The sequence below is a fragment of the Myotis myotis genome, unplaced genomic scaffold (genome assembly GCF_014108235.1).
Source record: "Myotis myotis isolate mMyoMyo1 unplaced genomic scaffold, mMyoMyo1.p scaffold_m19_p_33, whole genome shotgun sequence".
NCBI classification, from domain to species: domain Eukaryota; kingdom Metazoa; phylum Chordata; class Mammalia; order Chiroptera; family Vespertilionidae; genus Myotis; species Myotis myotis.
This window is the reverse complement of record NW_023416339.1, coordinates 2360985-2375502: the sequence shown is the minus strand read 5'-3', so window position 1 is coordinate 2375502 and position 14518 is coordinate 2360985. Positions and strand designations below refer to the sequence as shown.

The 14518-nt window shown below is 48.6% G+C and overlaps 1 protein-coding gene across 4 annotated transcripts in view; it reads right to left on the bottom strand.

The window, feature by feature from the left end:
* Window positions 1-14518, bottom strand: part of CACNA1A (calcium voltage-gated channel subunit alpha1 A) — a 285647-nt gene that overhangs the window by 83561 nt on the left and 187568 nt on the right. For all 4 annotated transcript variants that reach the window (XM_036302813.1, XM_036302811.1, XM_036302810.1 and 1 more), the window contains 5 exons: window positions 6136-6345; window positions 2522-2634; window positions 1205-1317; window positions 932-1063; window positions 566-638 (listed from right to left, as the gene is read on the bottom strand). In XM_036302813.1, coding sequence (XP_036158706.1) covers window positions 566-638; window positions 932-1063; window positions 1205-1317; window positions 2522-2634; window positions 6136-6345 — 641 coding nt within the window. The remainder of the gene's footprint in view (window positions 1-565; window positions 639-931; window positions 1064-1204; window positions 1318-2521; window positions 2635-6135; window positions 6346-14518) is intronic.

The following is a 14518-nucleotide window of genomic DNA, read 5'->3' as shown; positions in this document are numbered from 1 at the left end:
ACCCACTGGAAAGGCTCCGGAGGTCCCAGCGGGGCCGTCCCAATCCTCAGATCATGCGCCCACATGGGCACAGACGCCGGTTGGGGGAGACCGCCCAGGGTCAGTGTCTCTGCTCTGGAATAGGGGAGGGGTGTCTTGCAGTTCTGGGAGAGGGTGGGTATGTCTTTTCTGTATTCTGATGCTTTGACATCTGGGCCTTGCTGACCCTGGAGGGAGTCAGGCTGGCTAACTCCTAGGGATAGTGAACAACTGGCCCCCAAACACACTTTTCAAATACAAACCAGGGCCCACACTTCCACCACCTCCCCCATCAGGCTCTCACCCCCCAGGCCAGCATTCTCTGCCCGAATCACTCCAGGGCCAGGTACCAGATCACTGGTCAGCGTCTACGCCCCAGAGCCCGCCGAAATTATTCAAACGAGCCAATCCTCAACCGGCTCATCCTCCCCGACTCCTCCTGGGGAAACCCCAATAAAGGCTCCTGCCCACGTTCCTCCTCCCTCTGCTCTGGGTTCTGGTGCTCTCCTGTGGCCCTGCATGGCGCGGGGCTGGGTTAGGGTTGTACCTGAAACACCGTCATTATTGCTGCTGGAAAAGTGTCGAAGTTGGTAGGAGGAGTCCCTTCATCGAAATTAAACCTGTGGGGGAAACGCAGACATTTCCCGTTGGCCCTGCCCCAGGTGTTGTGAGGGCGTAGTTTAGCATCTTGTTTCCAGGGCAACATCTTCACGTCTCCGTCCCCCAGAAGGACATCTGAGTGGGACCCAGGGCCCTGCCTGTCTGGGTGCGTGCACAGGGCGTCCAGGCTACGAGAAGGGCAGTCGGCGTGAGGACGGTCTCTGGAGGCACTGAGTTTGGCGTGTGGGGGCTGAAGGGGTCCCTGGGTCAGACCCCAGAGAAGCAGAAGTCGGAGAAGTTGCTGAGCACTTACTGGCCGCCAAAGAGCTGCATTCCTAAAAGGGCAAAGACGACGATAAACAGGAAAAGGAGGAACAACAGGCTGATGATGGATTTCATGGAGTTGAGAAGAGAGACGACCAGATTCCTGAGAGACGCCCAGTACCTGCCAACAGAGGCCGGGGGTGGGGGTGGGCGTTAGGCTGGGCCTGGGTGGCGGCCGCTGAGCCCACCTTCCCAACATGCTGGAGGTGCCCCGTCCCTCCTGGCCCCAATGCCCCCCCATCTCCCCCAAGCAAAGACTTACTTTGTGACTTTGAAAATACGCAATAACCTGAGGGCTCGTAACACGCTGATTCCAAAGGATGTACCAGGTTTTATGACGGCCCAGATGACCTCAAAGATGCTCCCGATGATAACCTAGGACACAGGATCGGCTCTGGTGCCCAGAGTCTTTGCAAACACAGCCTGGCCCGAACCTTGCAGGAACCCAACCCAACGCCCACCTTCAAACGCCAGCAGGGTGCCGTGCTCAGACCCCTCTCGTCCCTTCTCTGTTTTATTTATTAAGAGCTGGTGTGAGCACAGAATTCCAGAAACACGTAATTACAGAGCGAGTGCCTGTGTAGCTACCGCCCGTGTAAGAAACAGGACATGTCAGCACCCTGGGAGCCTCTGGGGACCCCTCAGACTTAACCACTGTCCTGAATTCTGTAGCAACTATTTCCTAGATTTAAAAAAGGTTGAGGTGAAATTCGCAGCACATAAAATTAACCATTTTCAGGGCACAATTCAGTGGCAACATTCATTTGCAATGTTGTATGATCATCATCTCTCTCTAGTTCCAGAATATTTCTGTCACCCTCAAAGCAGACCATGTCCCTACGTGCAGTCACTCTCCATCCCCTCCCCCAGCCCCTGGCAGCCACGGATCTGCTTCCTGTCTGTGGATTTGCCGCTTCTGCACATTTCATGTAGATGGCATGATGCCATACGTGATCTTCTGTGTCCAGTTTATCGTTATTCCGCTCATCGTAATGTTTCTGAGGTCTTGCCTTTTTAAAGTATTCGAGTATCACCGTTAACCAATACAGCTTAGTTTTGTCCACCTGAACTCTGATGAGCAGAACAGCACACGCGGTATGGTCTGCGTTTGTCACTGTCTGCCTCCTTTTGTGCAGTATCGTCAAGCCGATGGGTGCAGGTGTGGTGGGCGGCCTTTCATTGCTGCAGAGAATTCCATTACATGGCTACGCCGCCCTCATCTATTCTACTGCAAAGAGATATTTGGGTCATTTGGTTTGGGACTACTGTAAGCAAGGCCGCTCAGATCATTCTTGTATGTGTCTCCCGGGCACGAGTTTCTCGAGGGTGAATCCCTAGCCCTGGCCAGGTCACCCCCACTTTCCAAAGAGGGTCCACATATTGGCTCTCCCACAGGCAGTGGCTGACAGCGCTGGGTGCCTGCATCCAATGTTTGAGCTGGTCCTCGCATTCCTATTGCATTCAGCTGAGCCTCTCCTACCCAGGGGGACCCTGCTCCCCCTTTCTGGTGTCCCCAACCATCAGCTTCATGCTGGGTAAGAGTCGCAGAAATAAACTCCATGGAAACCAGGGCACTTACCCCACAGTCAAAGCAGTTGAAGGAAGAGTGGAAATAAGGCCGTGTTCCAAGCCCGTACATTTTTATAAACATTTCGGACATAAAGAGTCCTAAGAAAATGAATTCTGCATAGTCTACAAGGGCGAGGGGGAAACAGAGAGAAGGTTAGTGCTGTTGAGGGGGTTACCAAGTCTGACTTTCCTGTTAATCCCAATCCTGTCCCTTGCCTGGCCTGGCAGAAAGGGAGAGAGAGGATGGTCTTTAGTGGCCTTGGCTAAAGGTTATTCGAGGCTTCCTTTCCACGAAACTCAGTTTCCCCTCTGTTAATGGGGAGGAGTGACAATTATTTCCTGCCCCCAACCAACCCAAGGCCAATCTTAAGAGGAGCAAGATAAACTTCAAGGGGTCATCATCTTTCAATTGTTACTTTGGTTCGATGAGAAGGGCTGGATGTAGATTACTGCCAGACCTTAGGTTTTGTGTTGAGTGGTGGGTTCCTGGGAGCTTACTACATTTTAAAAACTAACAAACAAATCAGTGAATGAACTAACTGGCTAACTAAGAACTAACTGACTAACTAACAAAATAACAATGGCCGGTCCTATGATGCCAGTGTGTCCTAATCTAAAAATTACGATTAATCCACTTTTTTTTCCCCTTTGTTAATGCTCGTGGAAGGGTATTTTTTTCCATTGATTTTTAGAGAGAGTGTAAGGGAGTGCAGGACGGAAGGGGAAGGGAGAGAGAAAAAGAGAGAAACATCAATGTGAGAGAGACACACCCATCGGTTGCCTCCCACACATGCCCCAACCAGGGCCAGGGATGGAACGTTTAACCCAGGTACGCGCCCTTGACTGGGAATCAAGCCAGTGCCCTTTGGTGCTCGGACCGATGCTCTAACCACTGAGAACACCACCCAGGGCTGATGCACCCACTTTTATATGCCTGAGCTCCAAAGGAAAAATAGAAACAGAAATCATAACGGTGTCCTATTTGTAAGTCCCTTGTGTCAGAGATGGAGTTGGAGCATCACAGGGAACCAATCTAAGGCACAGTTTTTCTTCCAACTTGGAAAACCTCTCTGATGCCCCCTGGAAGTCTGGTCTTGCTGACGTCTAAAAGTCTTGAGCAAGATTTTGTTGAAAGCCTTTTGTTCTTGCATGAGAAAGCATAACAGTGCAAATGCCTCTGGGAGAGACAACACATTTTTTTTTGCAAAGAATTGTCTAACATGAGTTCTTTTTCTGAGAGGGCTTGTTAGCGGGGCAGGGAGGGCACAGGTACTCACTAATGGATGGGAGAGAGAGGTAAGGAGGACTTATGAGGGGAACAAAGCATACAGAAAGGGAAGATAGAGGACTCATACTTCCAAGAATTTCAATTTGGGTCACAAAGCTAATGCTGTTTGAAAGTCAAGGATGCTTGTTATATTATCCTTTGAAGACATGGCCTGAACTGACTGTCAAGGTCCTGCCCACTCATTCCTATCAAAACATTCCCTTCGTTTCTAGGACTCCAGAGAGCTCCCAGTGTCGGAGGGGAATTTTAGGGTCTCCAGCACCTCCAGGACCGAAATGTCAGGGAGGGAAATCTGTCTATAACATCTGGTGCATTCCAAGAACCACCAGAGTTTCCAAGAAGCTTGTTCCCCAGTTACCATGGAAACAGGGAATCCAGTGAGGCACAGAACCTGAGAGAATTGTCCATGGCATTGGTGGGTCTGGAAGAAACCTCTTCCACCAAGTACAGACGAGGAATTTGAGACTCAGAGAAACTCCTAGACTTCACTGATTCTAAGACATACGGTTTTTGGTCACATTCTGACATTTCTGGAATTGGAGTGTATATGAAAATCGGCATGGCGTAGTTTAAACGGCAGTTTTGTTTTCTTTTTTAGTGGCACATAAACTGAGAGTGCCTTCTAATGGAAGGCGCCTGCAATTAATGGATATGTTAATGCCTCGTTCAGGTCACAGGGCAAAGTAGGGGCAGGCATTGCGGACCAACGTCACCTGGTGGCCAGGACAGGGATCTGTTATCAGACACAGCTTGGAGTCTGAGTTCAAATCTCGACTTCATCATGAACTAGCTGTGTGACCCTAAGAAAATTACTTAACTTCTCTGTGTCTCACTTTTCGCAACTGGGGATAATTAAAGGACCTTGACAGACACAGAGGCCCAGGGCAGAAGCTGCTCTTCCTGAACCAGGACAGGCAGAGCAGGGTGATTAGTGGGGAGAATTTGGGAGATTAAAAATAGACTATCAGAGGAGGTTAAGACTAGAAGTAGAGAGTCCTCATTTGTAAGCGACTCCAGGGGGACCAAATGCAATTACTAAGGTTGGAACTAGGTCAGGGCTCTTGGAAGGAGACCTGGCCCCTGGGGGGGTGTCCTGGGAGGGTCAGCCAATGTGACTGGAAACAATGAGGGTTACAAGGAGACAGTGACCTGGACCAGGCTCTCAGGCCTCTTTAGGCTGAAGATCCGACTGTCTCCAGTGGCTGTCTGGGTCAATTCTGAACAAAGTCAGAAGGGCAGAGAATCCACAGACCTAAGTCCGACAAGCCAGTAAATGCAGGAGGAGGACAGTCAGAAGGCAACATGATTTTGGTTAAGTCCTCACTCAGGGGCCACAGCCAGATCCAGGGCATCCACTCGCCTTCCTCACTGCCCAGCCACGGCTCTTGTTGATTCCTCAAAGCTCTTTATTTTATTTATTGATTTATTTTATTGATTTCAGAGACAAAGGGAGAGGGAGAGATAGAAACATCAATGATGGGAGAGAATCATTGATCAGCTGCCTCCTGCACATCCCCTACATGGGATTGAGCACAACCTGGGCATGTGCCCTGACCGGGAATCAAACCATAACCTCTTGGTTCATAGGTCGATGCTCAACCACTGAGCCACTCTGGCCGGGCTCTTTACTTTTTAAATCTTGGTCAGAGGTCTACCTTTCACTGCTTCTCCTCAACTCTACCTGGCCATCAACTTTGTTATTATTTCTGCTAATTCCTAGAATATGGGAATAAGCCCAGAAGGGCAAAGCCTTGGGGGTCCTGGTACCCACTGAGGGAGCAAGATGCTCTTACATTTGCTGGAGGGGATGTTCTAGGGATGAATCCCAAACACAAGGAAGTCAAACAGAGCAGGAGAGGAAAGGGGAAAGAAGCAGAAGGTGTGACAGAAGAGGGGGGAAGCAGAAGTCAGATATAAGCAGATAAAACCGGACCACTTTTTGGCCCTAAGGCACCCCCATCTCTCAACCACAAATTATTTATTTTAACATTCCCAGAGATGCATGTGTGTTTCTATCTCTATCTGCCTTTCTTGCAGTCTCTGCCTCTCTGTCTCCCTTCTAATACCTTCTGCACTAGCACTCCCATGTCTCTCTCTTAGAAAGGGGTGGTGGCCTGAATTCGAGCTTCCAGCTCTCAGGCCCAAAGAAGTTGGGGCCCGTCACTGTGGCAGCAGCAACACCGGCGTCAATCCCAGTTGTAGACGTGGCCAAATGAAAAGGCAGGTTCACCAAGGACCAAAGAGGGAACACATAGTGCTAGAGAAAGAGAGCTGGGAAGAAAAGGCGTGAGGCAGGGGTCAGGGCGCGGGCAGGGGCGGGGCCAGGTGGTACTCACAGAGGAAGTCGGAGAGCCACTCGGGCTGGTTGTAGTGAACGATAGCAACACACAGCGTGTTGAGGGCTACCAGACTGAGCACAGTCCAGTAGAAGGCCTGAGTTTTGACCATGCGGCGGATGTAGAAACGCACCCTCCTCTCCTTTTTGTGAAAAAAAGTCGAGTTCTCCAGCTTGGCACTTTTAATGCTGGCTCGGGCAAAGGGAGACCCTGCCAGGGAAAGGATGGAGAATGTCAGGGCGTTCCTGTGGAGGAAAGCAACTGTGTGACTCAGGCACCGATTGTGGCCAGGGGATCCATTAGCCTCCCCAGCAAGCACTCTGGCCTTGCACATGGTGACCCAAGGGCCGAGCTTTCCAGAGATGGAGCTGACGAGGAGCTGTCCCTGAAAGTCATGGTACTGGAAATGACCAATGAGGACTCAGGGTATCAGTGAGGAGGCTGACGGCTCTCGCTGCCAGCGTTAACCCTCGGTGTCTCTCCATCTTGGTGAGGACTGATGACTCTGGGCGCTGTGCTATGGGGCAGGATGAGGCAGGAGCCGCGGCTCAGGATCCGCCAGTGCAGGGGTAGAAAGTGGAGCCGCAGGGAGCATGCTTGGAAGGCCTCCAGGAAGAGGTGTGGATAAGACCCTGGTTTTCTATGGACATTTCATTTTAGAAATGATCACTGAATAATGAACCAGCTGTGCCTCTGCCTGCACATGGTTTAGCTCTTAAGCATTTACGAAGCGCCTACTGTGTGCCAGGCTCTGTTCCAGGCGCTCTGAATACTCTAGTTAACAGACAGAGCCTTACCTTCCTGGGACTGATGCTTCAGTGGGGAGATATACAGCGAAGATAACATAATGAAATAGTTAATAGTGTAATGGAAGGTGAAAAGTCTTTTTGGAAAAGTAAATAGTAGAGTAGAATAAGGGGATTGGGAGCCCCAGGAGGGCCCACAGGGCAGGTTGCAGTATTAAATCAAGTGGTCAAGGTGAAAGTATTGACCTATAGCACTTTAGTATTTTAGGCTGAGTTAACAGCATGTGCAAAGGTCCTGAGGCAGGAATGTACATGCCTGTCATGTTTAGGAAACAGCATAAGGAGGCCAGAATGGCTGGAGTGGAGGAAAGAAGGAGGCGAGGGCAGGTAGATGACAAGGCAGGGCCATGGGAGGGCCTTGTGTGCTGTGGGAGGACTTTGGCTTTTGCTCTGAGGTGAGAGCCATAGCCATGGAGGGTTCTGAGCAGAGGAGGGACGTGCCCTGACACAGGTGCTCATGGGCGCCCTCTGGCTGCTGTGGGAGGAACAGACTGTGGAGAGCATGGATAGGACCAGGGAGGAGGCTACTGCACTAGTCCAAGCAAATGATGATGGGGGTTGGACTCTGTCATGACTGAGAAGAATGAAGAGCGGGTAGATTTGTGATATATTATTTAAGGTAGATCTCCACGGACCGTGGATCAGTGTGGGTGTGAGAGAGAGGGAGGAGCCAGGTCTTTGGCTTGAGCACCTAGAGGAAGAACTACCATCCGCTGAGAGAGGCAGGTTTGCCAGGGGGTGGGGCGGAGCTCAGTTTTAGATGCTGGTTTTCTCTTCTGAAACGCCTCTTCTTGAAAACCTTCAATTTGCATTCATTTGTTTATTTGTGCTTCACTGGTTTATTCATTCTTTCATTTACTCATTCATTAGTGCACTTATTTGTTCATTTATTCATTCCTTAGTTCATTTATCAGTGCATTCACTTATTCATTCATTAGTGGGCACCTCTGCTCATTCATTCACCCATCTGTTCGTTTGTGCATTCATTCATTCCCTCATCTAGCCACCCATTATTATTTGTTCACCCATGCATTCCTTCACTTGTCCATTCACCTGTCCATCCACCCAGCGTGTTCATCAACCCCATCCCACCAACCAGGCATCTTGTGGGGTGCAGCCTCCTATTAGCAAAATTCTAAACAGAGGTTGCTAGTTGGCACCCCCGGGGGCCATACTGGTTTATCCTGAGTTTGTGAAAGGTGAAATTATTGGTCCACATTTAAAAAATCAGCTTCTCATGAAAGGAGATGAGAGCTGACCTTTATTGTACATTCAGTAGGCACCAGGCAGGCGGGACACATTTTACATGAGCCTGCTCGCTCCTCATTGCAACCACAGGAAGTAGGGACTATCATTAACCCACTTCACAGCCAAGGAAACGGCGGCTGAGAGGGGTCTGCCGACTGTTAAGAAGTACTGGGTTGGCTCAGAGCCCGTGTTCTCGGCGACGGCGCTCTCGCTCCTAGAACATATGACCACAGGGTGGGGCCGCCTTCCCACCTGGCAGCCGCTGGCCAGACCCGGGGCTGCTCTCCCCTCCGGCCCCTCACCTGCCTCACTCCACAGGACTTGAGAGCCCAGGGAAGCTCCACATAGCCCTGCCCAGTTGGGGTATTTCTGGTCCCTGCTGCTCCCAAAGATGGGCTCAGACTCACAGGCATCCACAGGTATGGCAAAGGGAAATGAGGTTCTTGAAAGTCTCAGGGGTCAGGGAGGGATATTCATGTGTGTGTGTGGGGGGGGAGCGGCTGGGGAGAGAGAATGAGAGAGAGTGCTCTCTCACAGCGGGCAGGAGCCTTCTGACTTCCATTCCTGTTGGAGCCACACTGAAAACCTGGCTCCATCACCAAGGTGAGTGACCTTGGGCAAGTCAAGTCACCCTACATCTTGGGACTCTGGTGCCTCCATCTGCACATTGGGCACAGCCACATTTCCCACCTCACAGGGCCACTGGTGTAATCAATGGGTTCATACACCTTAGTGTGATGCTGGCATACAATGATTATTAGGCCTAAATTCTCCTCTTGACCTGCAAGAGCTGAAACCAAGACAGCCCACATGCCAATTCATTGAGGAAGTCTTTCCTGATGCCCAGGCCTGCAGACATCTCCCACAACAGGCAGAACAGTCATCAGGAAGAGAGAGGGAAGTGAATATTAACTGAACACTTACTATGTGCCAGGCCCCAGACTAGCTGTGCTCTGTCACCTGTATTTATTCCATTTCATACTCACTTTGACACACGCTCTGTTTTTCTATACATACTTGTCTCTACTTTTTCTCTGTGGTCTGGAATTATAATTGTAGGCAAGCCTTAGGTTTAAAAAATAATTTTAATAAGTTATTTTATGAAACCAAATTACTTCCAAAATATCATTTCTATATGGAATCAATATAGAAATGTATTCAAGAGAGACTTTACACTCTTTCTTTCGGGTGTTAAGTTTTCCAACATCTCGTATGTTATTATGAAACACATCTCCGTTCAGACAAGTCAAGAGCCAGGCAGGCCAGTACCGGCCTGGAAAGTTCCGTGGCGAGGACAGCAGCATGTCGCCATCAAGGCTTGATCTGGGGATTTTTGGCCATTTCGATGCCCTGAAAATTCTCAGTTGAAACAGTGCTGCCCAAGTCATGGGTTGAACTGTCCCTCAACGAGAGGTGCTGCATCCCTCACCCCTGGCACCTGTGAAGGTAACCTTATCTGGTTGGAAGTAGGGTTTTGCAGATGCCGTCATGTTAAGGTGAGGTCAGACTCGATTAGCGTGGGCCCTAAAGCCAAGGACCAGTGTCCTCATAAGAGGAGAAGAGACACAGGGACTCACAGGAGGAGACCACGTGGCAAGAGAGGCCGAGACTGGAGTGCTGCACGGACAAACCAAAGGTTGCCAAGTGCTGACAACCCGAGAAGCTAAGGGAAAAGCACGGGCCAGATTCCCCCCGGGCGCCTTCAGAGCCAGCACAGCCCAACAACACCTGGGTTTCAGTTTGAACTCCGGCCTCCAGAACCTGGGGGAATAAATTGCTGTTGTTGTAAGCTGCCTGGTTCATGGTGCTTTGTGCTGGCAGCCCCAAGAAACGAACTCAGCCCACGTGGACCTTATATCATTGAAGTTGGCTTTTTCTAAAGAGATGGTGCTGTGATGGCAGCTTCCCTTCATGGCTCAACTTTTCCTACAGATGGCTCAAATTCTACAAGTTCATCAACTATAAATGAGGCCTGGGGGGATAGAGAGAGGGGGGGAGAGAGAGAGAGAGAGAGAGAGAAAGAGAGAGAGAGAGAGAGAGAGAGAGAGAGAGAGAGAGACATCTACTGGCTGCCTCCTGCACATACCCTGACAGGGCTGGGGGTCAAACCCACAAATGAGGTACGTGCCCTTGTCTGGGAATCGAACCTGAGACCCTTCCATCTGCAGGCCAACGCTCCAACCACTGAACCAAACCAGCCAGGGCATCGGACATTTCGTTAGAACCGCTATTATTATTATCATTTTATTTTTTACAGAAATAAATAAAGGTGTAGAGATCTCTTTGTCAGAAGCCTGGAATTCACGAGGTCTCTTTCCGGGTGGTGTAGGAGACCACTGGCTAGAATGGTGTGTGAGCTACCAGGCAAAGAAACTGGATTTTGGTGGGTTTGCTGGTCGAAAGCTTGGTCCCAGGAGACCAAGTCACTGGCCTGCGTTTTGAATCTGTTCAGAAAGCTGAGCGTCCCCTGCTTTCTTAATAGGTGCCGCAGGACACCGTCAGGTCTCATTCAGTCTGACAGCTCCTACTTCGGTGTCTCGCCGTCCCTTTAGCGCACGTTAATCAAATGCCAGCCTGGACTCTGGGTTCTCCAAGCAGCGAGTTTTCCTAATGTCAGCCACACATTCAAGAGCAGGGGCTCCCACAGACAAGCCCTCTGTGAGTATCTCCCAAGGTTTCCTGCATCGCCCTCTTCTACGAGCTGAACTGTGTCCTCCCACCAAATCCACACGTGGAAGTCCTAACCCTCAGGACCTCACCATGGGACTGTACTTGGAGACAAGGCCGGTCAAGAGGTAATTATATTAAAATGAAGTCATTAGGCTGGGCCCTAATCCAGTATGACTGGTGCTCTTATAAGAAGAGGAGATTAGGACACACACACATACAGGGAAGATGATGCGAAGACACAGGGAGAAAAGGACCGTCTTCAAGCCCAGGAGAGCGGCCTCAGAAGAAACCAATCCTGCTGATGCCTTCGTCTCAACCCTCCAGCCTCCAACACTGTGAGGCAGTAAGTATCTGCTGTTTAAACCGCCCAGCCCGTGCTAGTGTATGATGGCGGCCCTAGAGAACGAATGAACTCTCCGGCTCCACATAAAGCCCAGTTTAGAAATGCCTCCTTCATGAAACTTTCTTTGCTTTTCCACCAAATTCCTCCCTGTCCTGTTTAGCCATGAGATCCCTTATAAGTAGTCTTCATTGCTTTTACGTAACTTGAAGCTTACCTAATTACTCTTCTGATTTCAAAAGCAATGCATGTCACTAATTCGTACATTCCAGAAAAGTATCACATAAATGATGAAAGTCCCGCCTAGTCCTCCAGTTTTAACACCTTCCTCTTGTGGATGAGAAAGGGTGGTCTGACCATAAACTCCTACCTGGAGAGATCATACCCCAGGCCTTTAGCTTTAGGTAAAGGTTTATCTGCCTTAAGCAAGTCCTGCCCCTTGTTCCTGTGCCTCTAGGTCAGTGGTTCTCAACCTTCCTAATGCCGCGACCCTTTAATACAGTTCCTCATGTTGTGGTGACCCCCAACTTCATTGTTACAAATTGAACATAATTAAAGCATAGTGATTAATCACAAAAACAATATGTAATTATTTATGTGTTTTCCGATGGTCTTAGGCGACCCTGTGAAAGGGTCGTTCGATCCCCAAAGGGGTCACGACCCACAGGTTGAGAACCGCTGCTCTAGGTTAACAGACCTTTGAAATACATCTTTCTCAGACCCCTCAGAAGCACAACCACCCTCAAAGGAGCACATGACCTTGTTAACTATCCTATAATCCAATGCCTGCCTTGATTTCTTTTCTTTTTTTTTAAATTTTTTTTTTTTTAAGTTTTCTTAAAATTGATTTCAGAGAGAGGAAGGGAGAGGGAGAGAGAGAGAGTGAGAAACATCAATGATAAGAGAGAATCACTGATCAGCTGCCTCCTGTACACCCCACACTGGGGATCGAGCCCACGACTTGGGCAGGTGCCCTGACTGGGAATCGAACCGTGATCTCCTGGTTCATGGGTCGACACTCAAACACTGAGCGTCACTGGCTGGGCCCCGCCTTGCTTTCTCTCACCTTCATGTAATCTTCCTTACTTTCCCTCCTTAATCTCAAATATATAAAAGAAGCTGTAAGCTGCCATTCTTCAGAGCATTGGAGGTCTTGCTTCCTGGCAATGTCATCAATTTGTCTCAGCTAAACTCATAAAAATTCTCTACGACTTTGGGCGTTTCTTAGATGAATACACTCCTTACTATTGTCTTTAAAATGGGAACATACATTTTACATAATGTTGTGTAACCTGCTTTTTACACTAATAAATGTATTTCAAAATCTTTCCATGCCAGCAGCAACTGCATTCTTTTTCTTGGCTGTACTGTATTCCACTGCATGTAAACATTATATCATTAACTATCTTCCCATTTTTGGGCTCATGTGCTGCTTCTGGTTTTTACTTTTTGAACACCAGAAACAATTTTGCTGAGAAAAAACTGTGCATAGATATTTTTTAAACATTTTTTAATTTTTAAACATATTTTTATTGATTTCAGAGAGGAAGGGAGAGGGAGTGAGAGATGGAAACATCAATGATGAGAGAGAATCATTGATCGGCTGCCTCCTGCTGGGGATCAAGCCCACGACATGGGTATATGGCCTGACTGGGAATTGAACCGTGACCTCCTGGTTCATAGGTCGGTGCTCAACCACTGAGCCACACCAGCCAGTCCTGTCCACAGATCTTTTGCATACATGAAGATATGCTTTGAAGTGGAAATGCTAGGTCAAAGGACATAAACATCTAGAATTAAATAATTCCAAATTATTTAAATAATGCCAAACCGTACACTGCAAATTATACTCCTGCCAATGGCATAAGACAATGTCCACCTCCTCACATCCTTGCTGACATCAGCTAGTACCATTTTTCATCTTTTTTCAAATGACTGATGAAAAACAACATCTCCCTGTTACTTAAGCCCAGGTAGCTAATCTGGTTCATAGAGGAGATCCTGACTGGGGGACTCCATTTTTTTCCCAGTGCTTGGCATTTAATAAATGTGGTATGAACAAAAAAGATTACCTTTTTTTTTAAAAAAAAAAAATCATATTTAAAAAAAATGGAGGCAACCTAATTGGGAAAACACAGAGGACAGACATAACCAGTCAAATGCAATGAGCACCGATGGAGCTCCAGTCCTGGAACTCGCTGGAAGGAGAGACAGATGTATCCACGAGTGAAGAGAACTAGTTCACCATTAAGGGGAAGGGTGTTGTGGCGAGAGATTACAAATGCAGATGAAAACAAGCTTGAAGGTATCATTATAAACTGACTTCACCGGGGAAGGAAATGAAATGGGGAATACGCAAGGGCTGGGTGGGGAATCCGTGAATGGGGTGCTCGGCAGGTTTATAAATGGGTTCAGTGTGTTTTTGAAACTCAGAAGCGCTCTGTGAATAATGAGTTGAAAGGCTGTTAATATCTTTGATCCTGTAATTATCCCCAAGGAAACACGCCCAAAGGGTGGGGGGAGTAATTGTACATAAATATTCACAGCAGTGCTCCTCGTAAGGGCAAACACTGGAAACCGCCCAAATACCATACAATAGAGCCATGGCTCAGCAACTCTGGTGCAACCACCCTCATGGAGCATGAGGCCGCCACGGAAATTCCGTCAAAACTCAACAGTACGGGGATAAACCAGGGCTGAGTGAAAAAAGCAGAGTATAAAATAGTCGGTGCCAGTGGATTAGACACGTGTGTATAATAAATTCCTTTCCTTCTTCACTCCTTCCTTCTCCCATCCTTTCTTCCCCTCTGTTCCAGCTACAGTTCCCCCATCAGCCTCGATGCTTTCTTCCTTTTGCGTCTTGTGTTAGCTTTGCTGCCTCAGTGCTCTCCCCCCATCTTGTTCATCCTTGGAATTTTAAAAACCCATTTCAAAAACTAACATATTCTCCTTGGCGAAGGTCAAAAGCAACAGAGTCTCGATTAAGAGGGGTAAGCAGGAAAAGGGTAGGTGTCCCCTCCCATTCCAAACTCTGCCCTTTGAGATAACCAAGGACAACGGTCTAAGCGCAGCCTTCTGCATGCTTCTCTCTGCTTTCACTGTCATGGTGAAGCCCTATCCAGTCTTCAATTCTCAATTCAATGCCACCTCCTCCAAGAAGGCTCCCCTGATCACACCTACTCTCCCACGGCAGGCCAAGCCCAGGGCATCTCTGCAGTGCTATGATCATGACAGGTTTATTTGTATAATGATTGTTTAATATCTATTTCTTGCACTAAATGGCAAGCTCCACGTGGGAGGGGTGTGGTCTGTCTTGTTC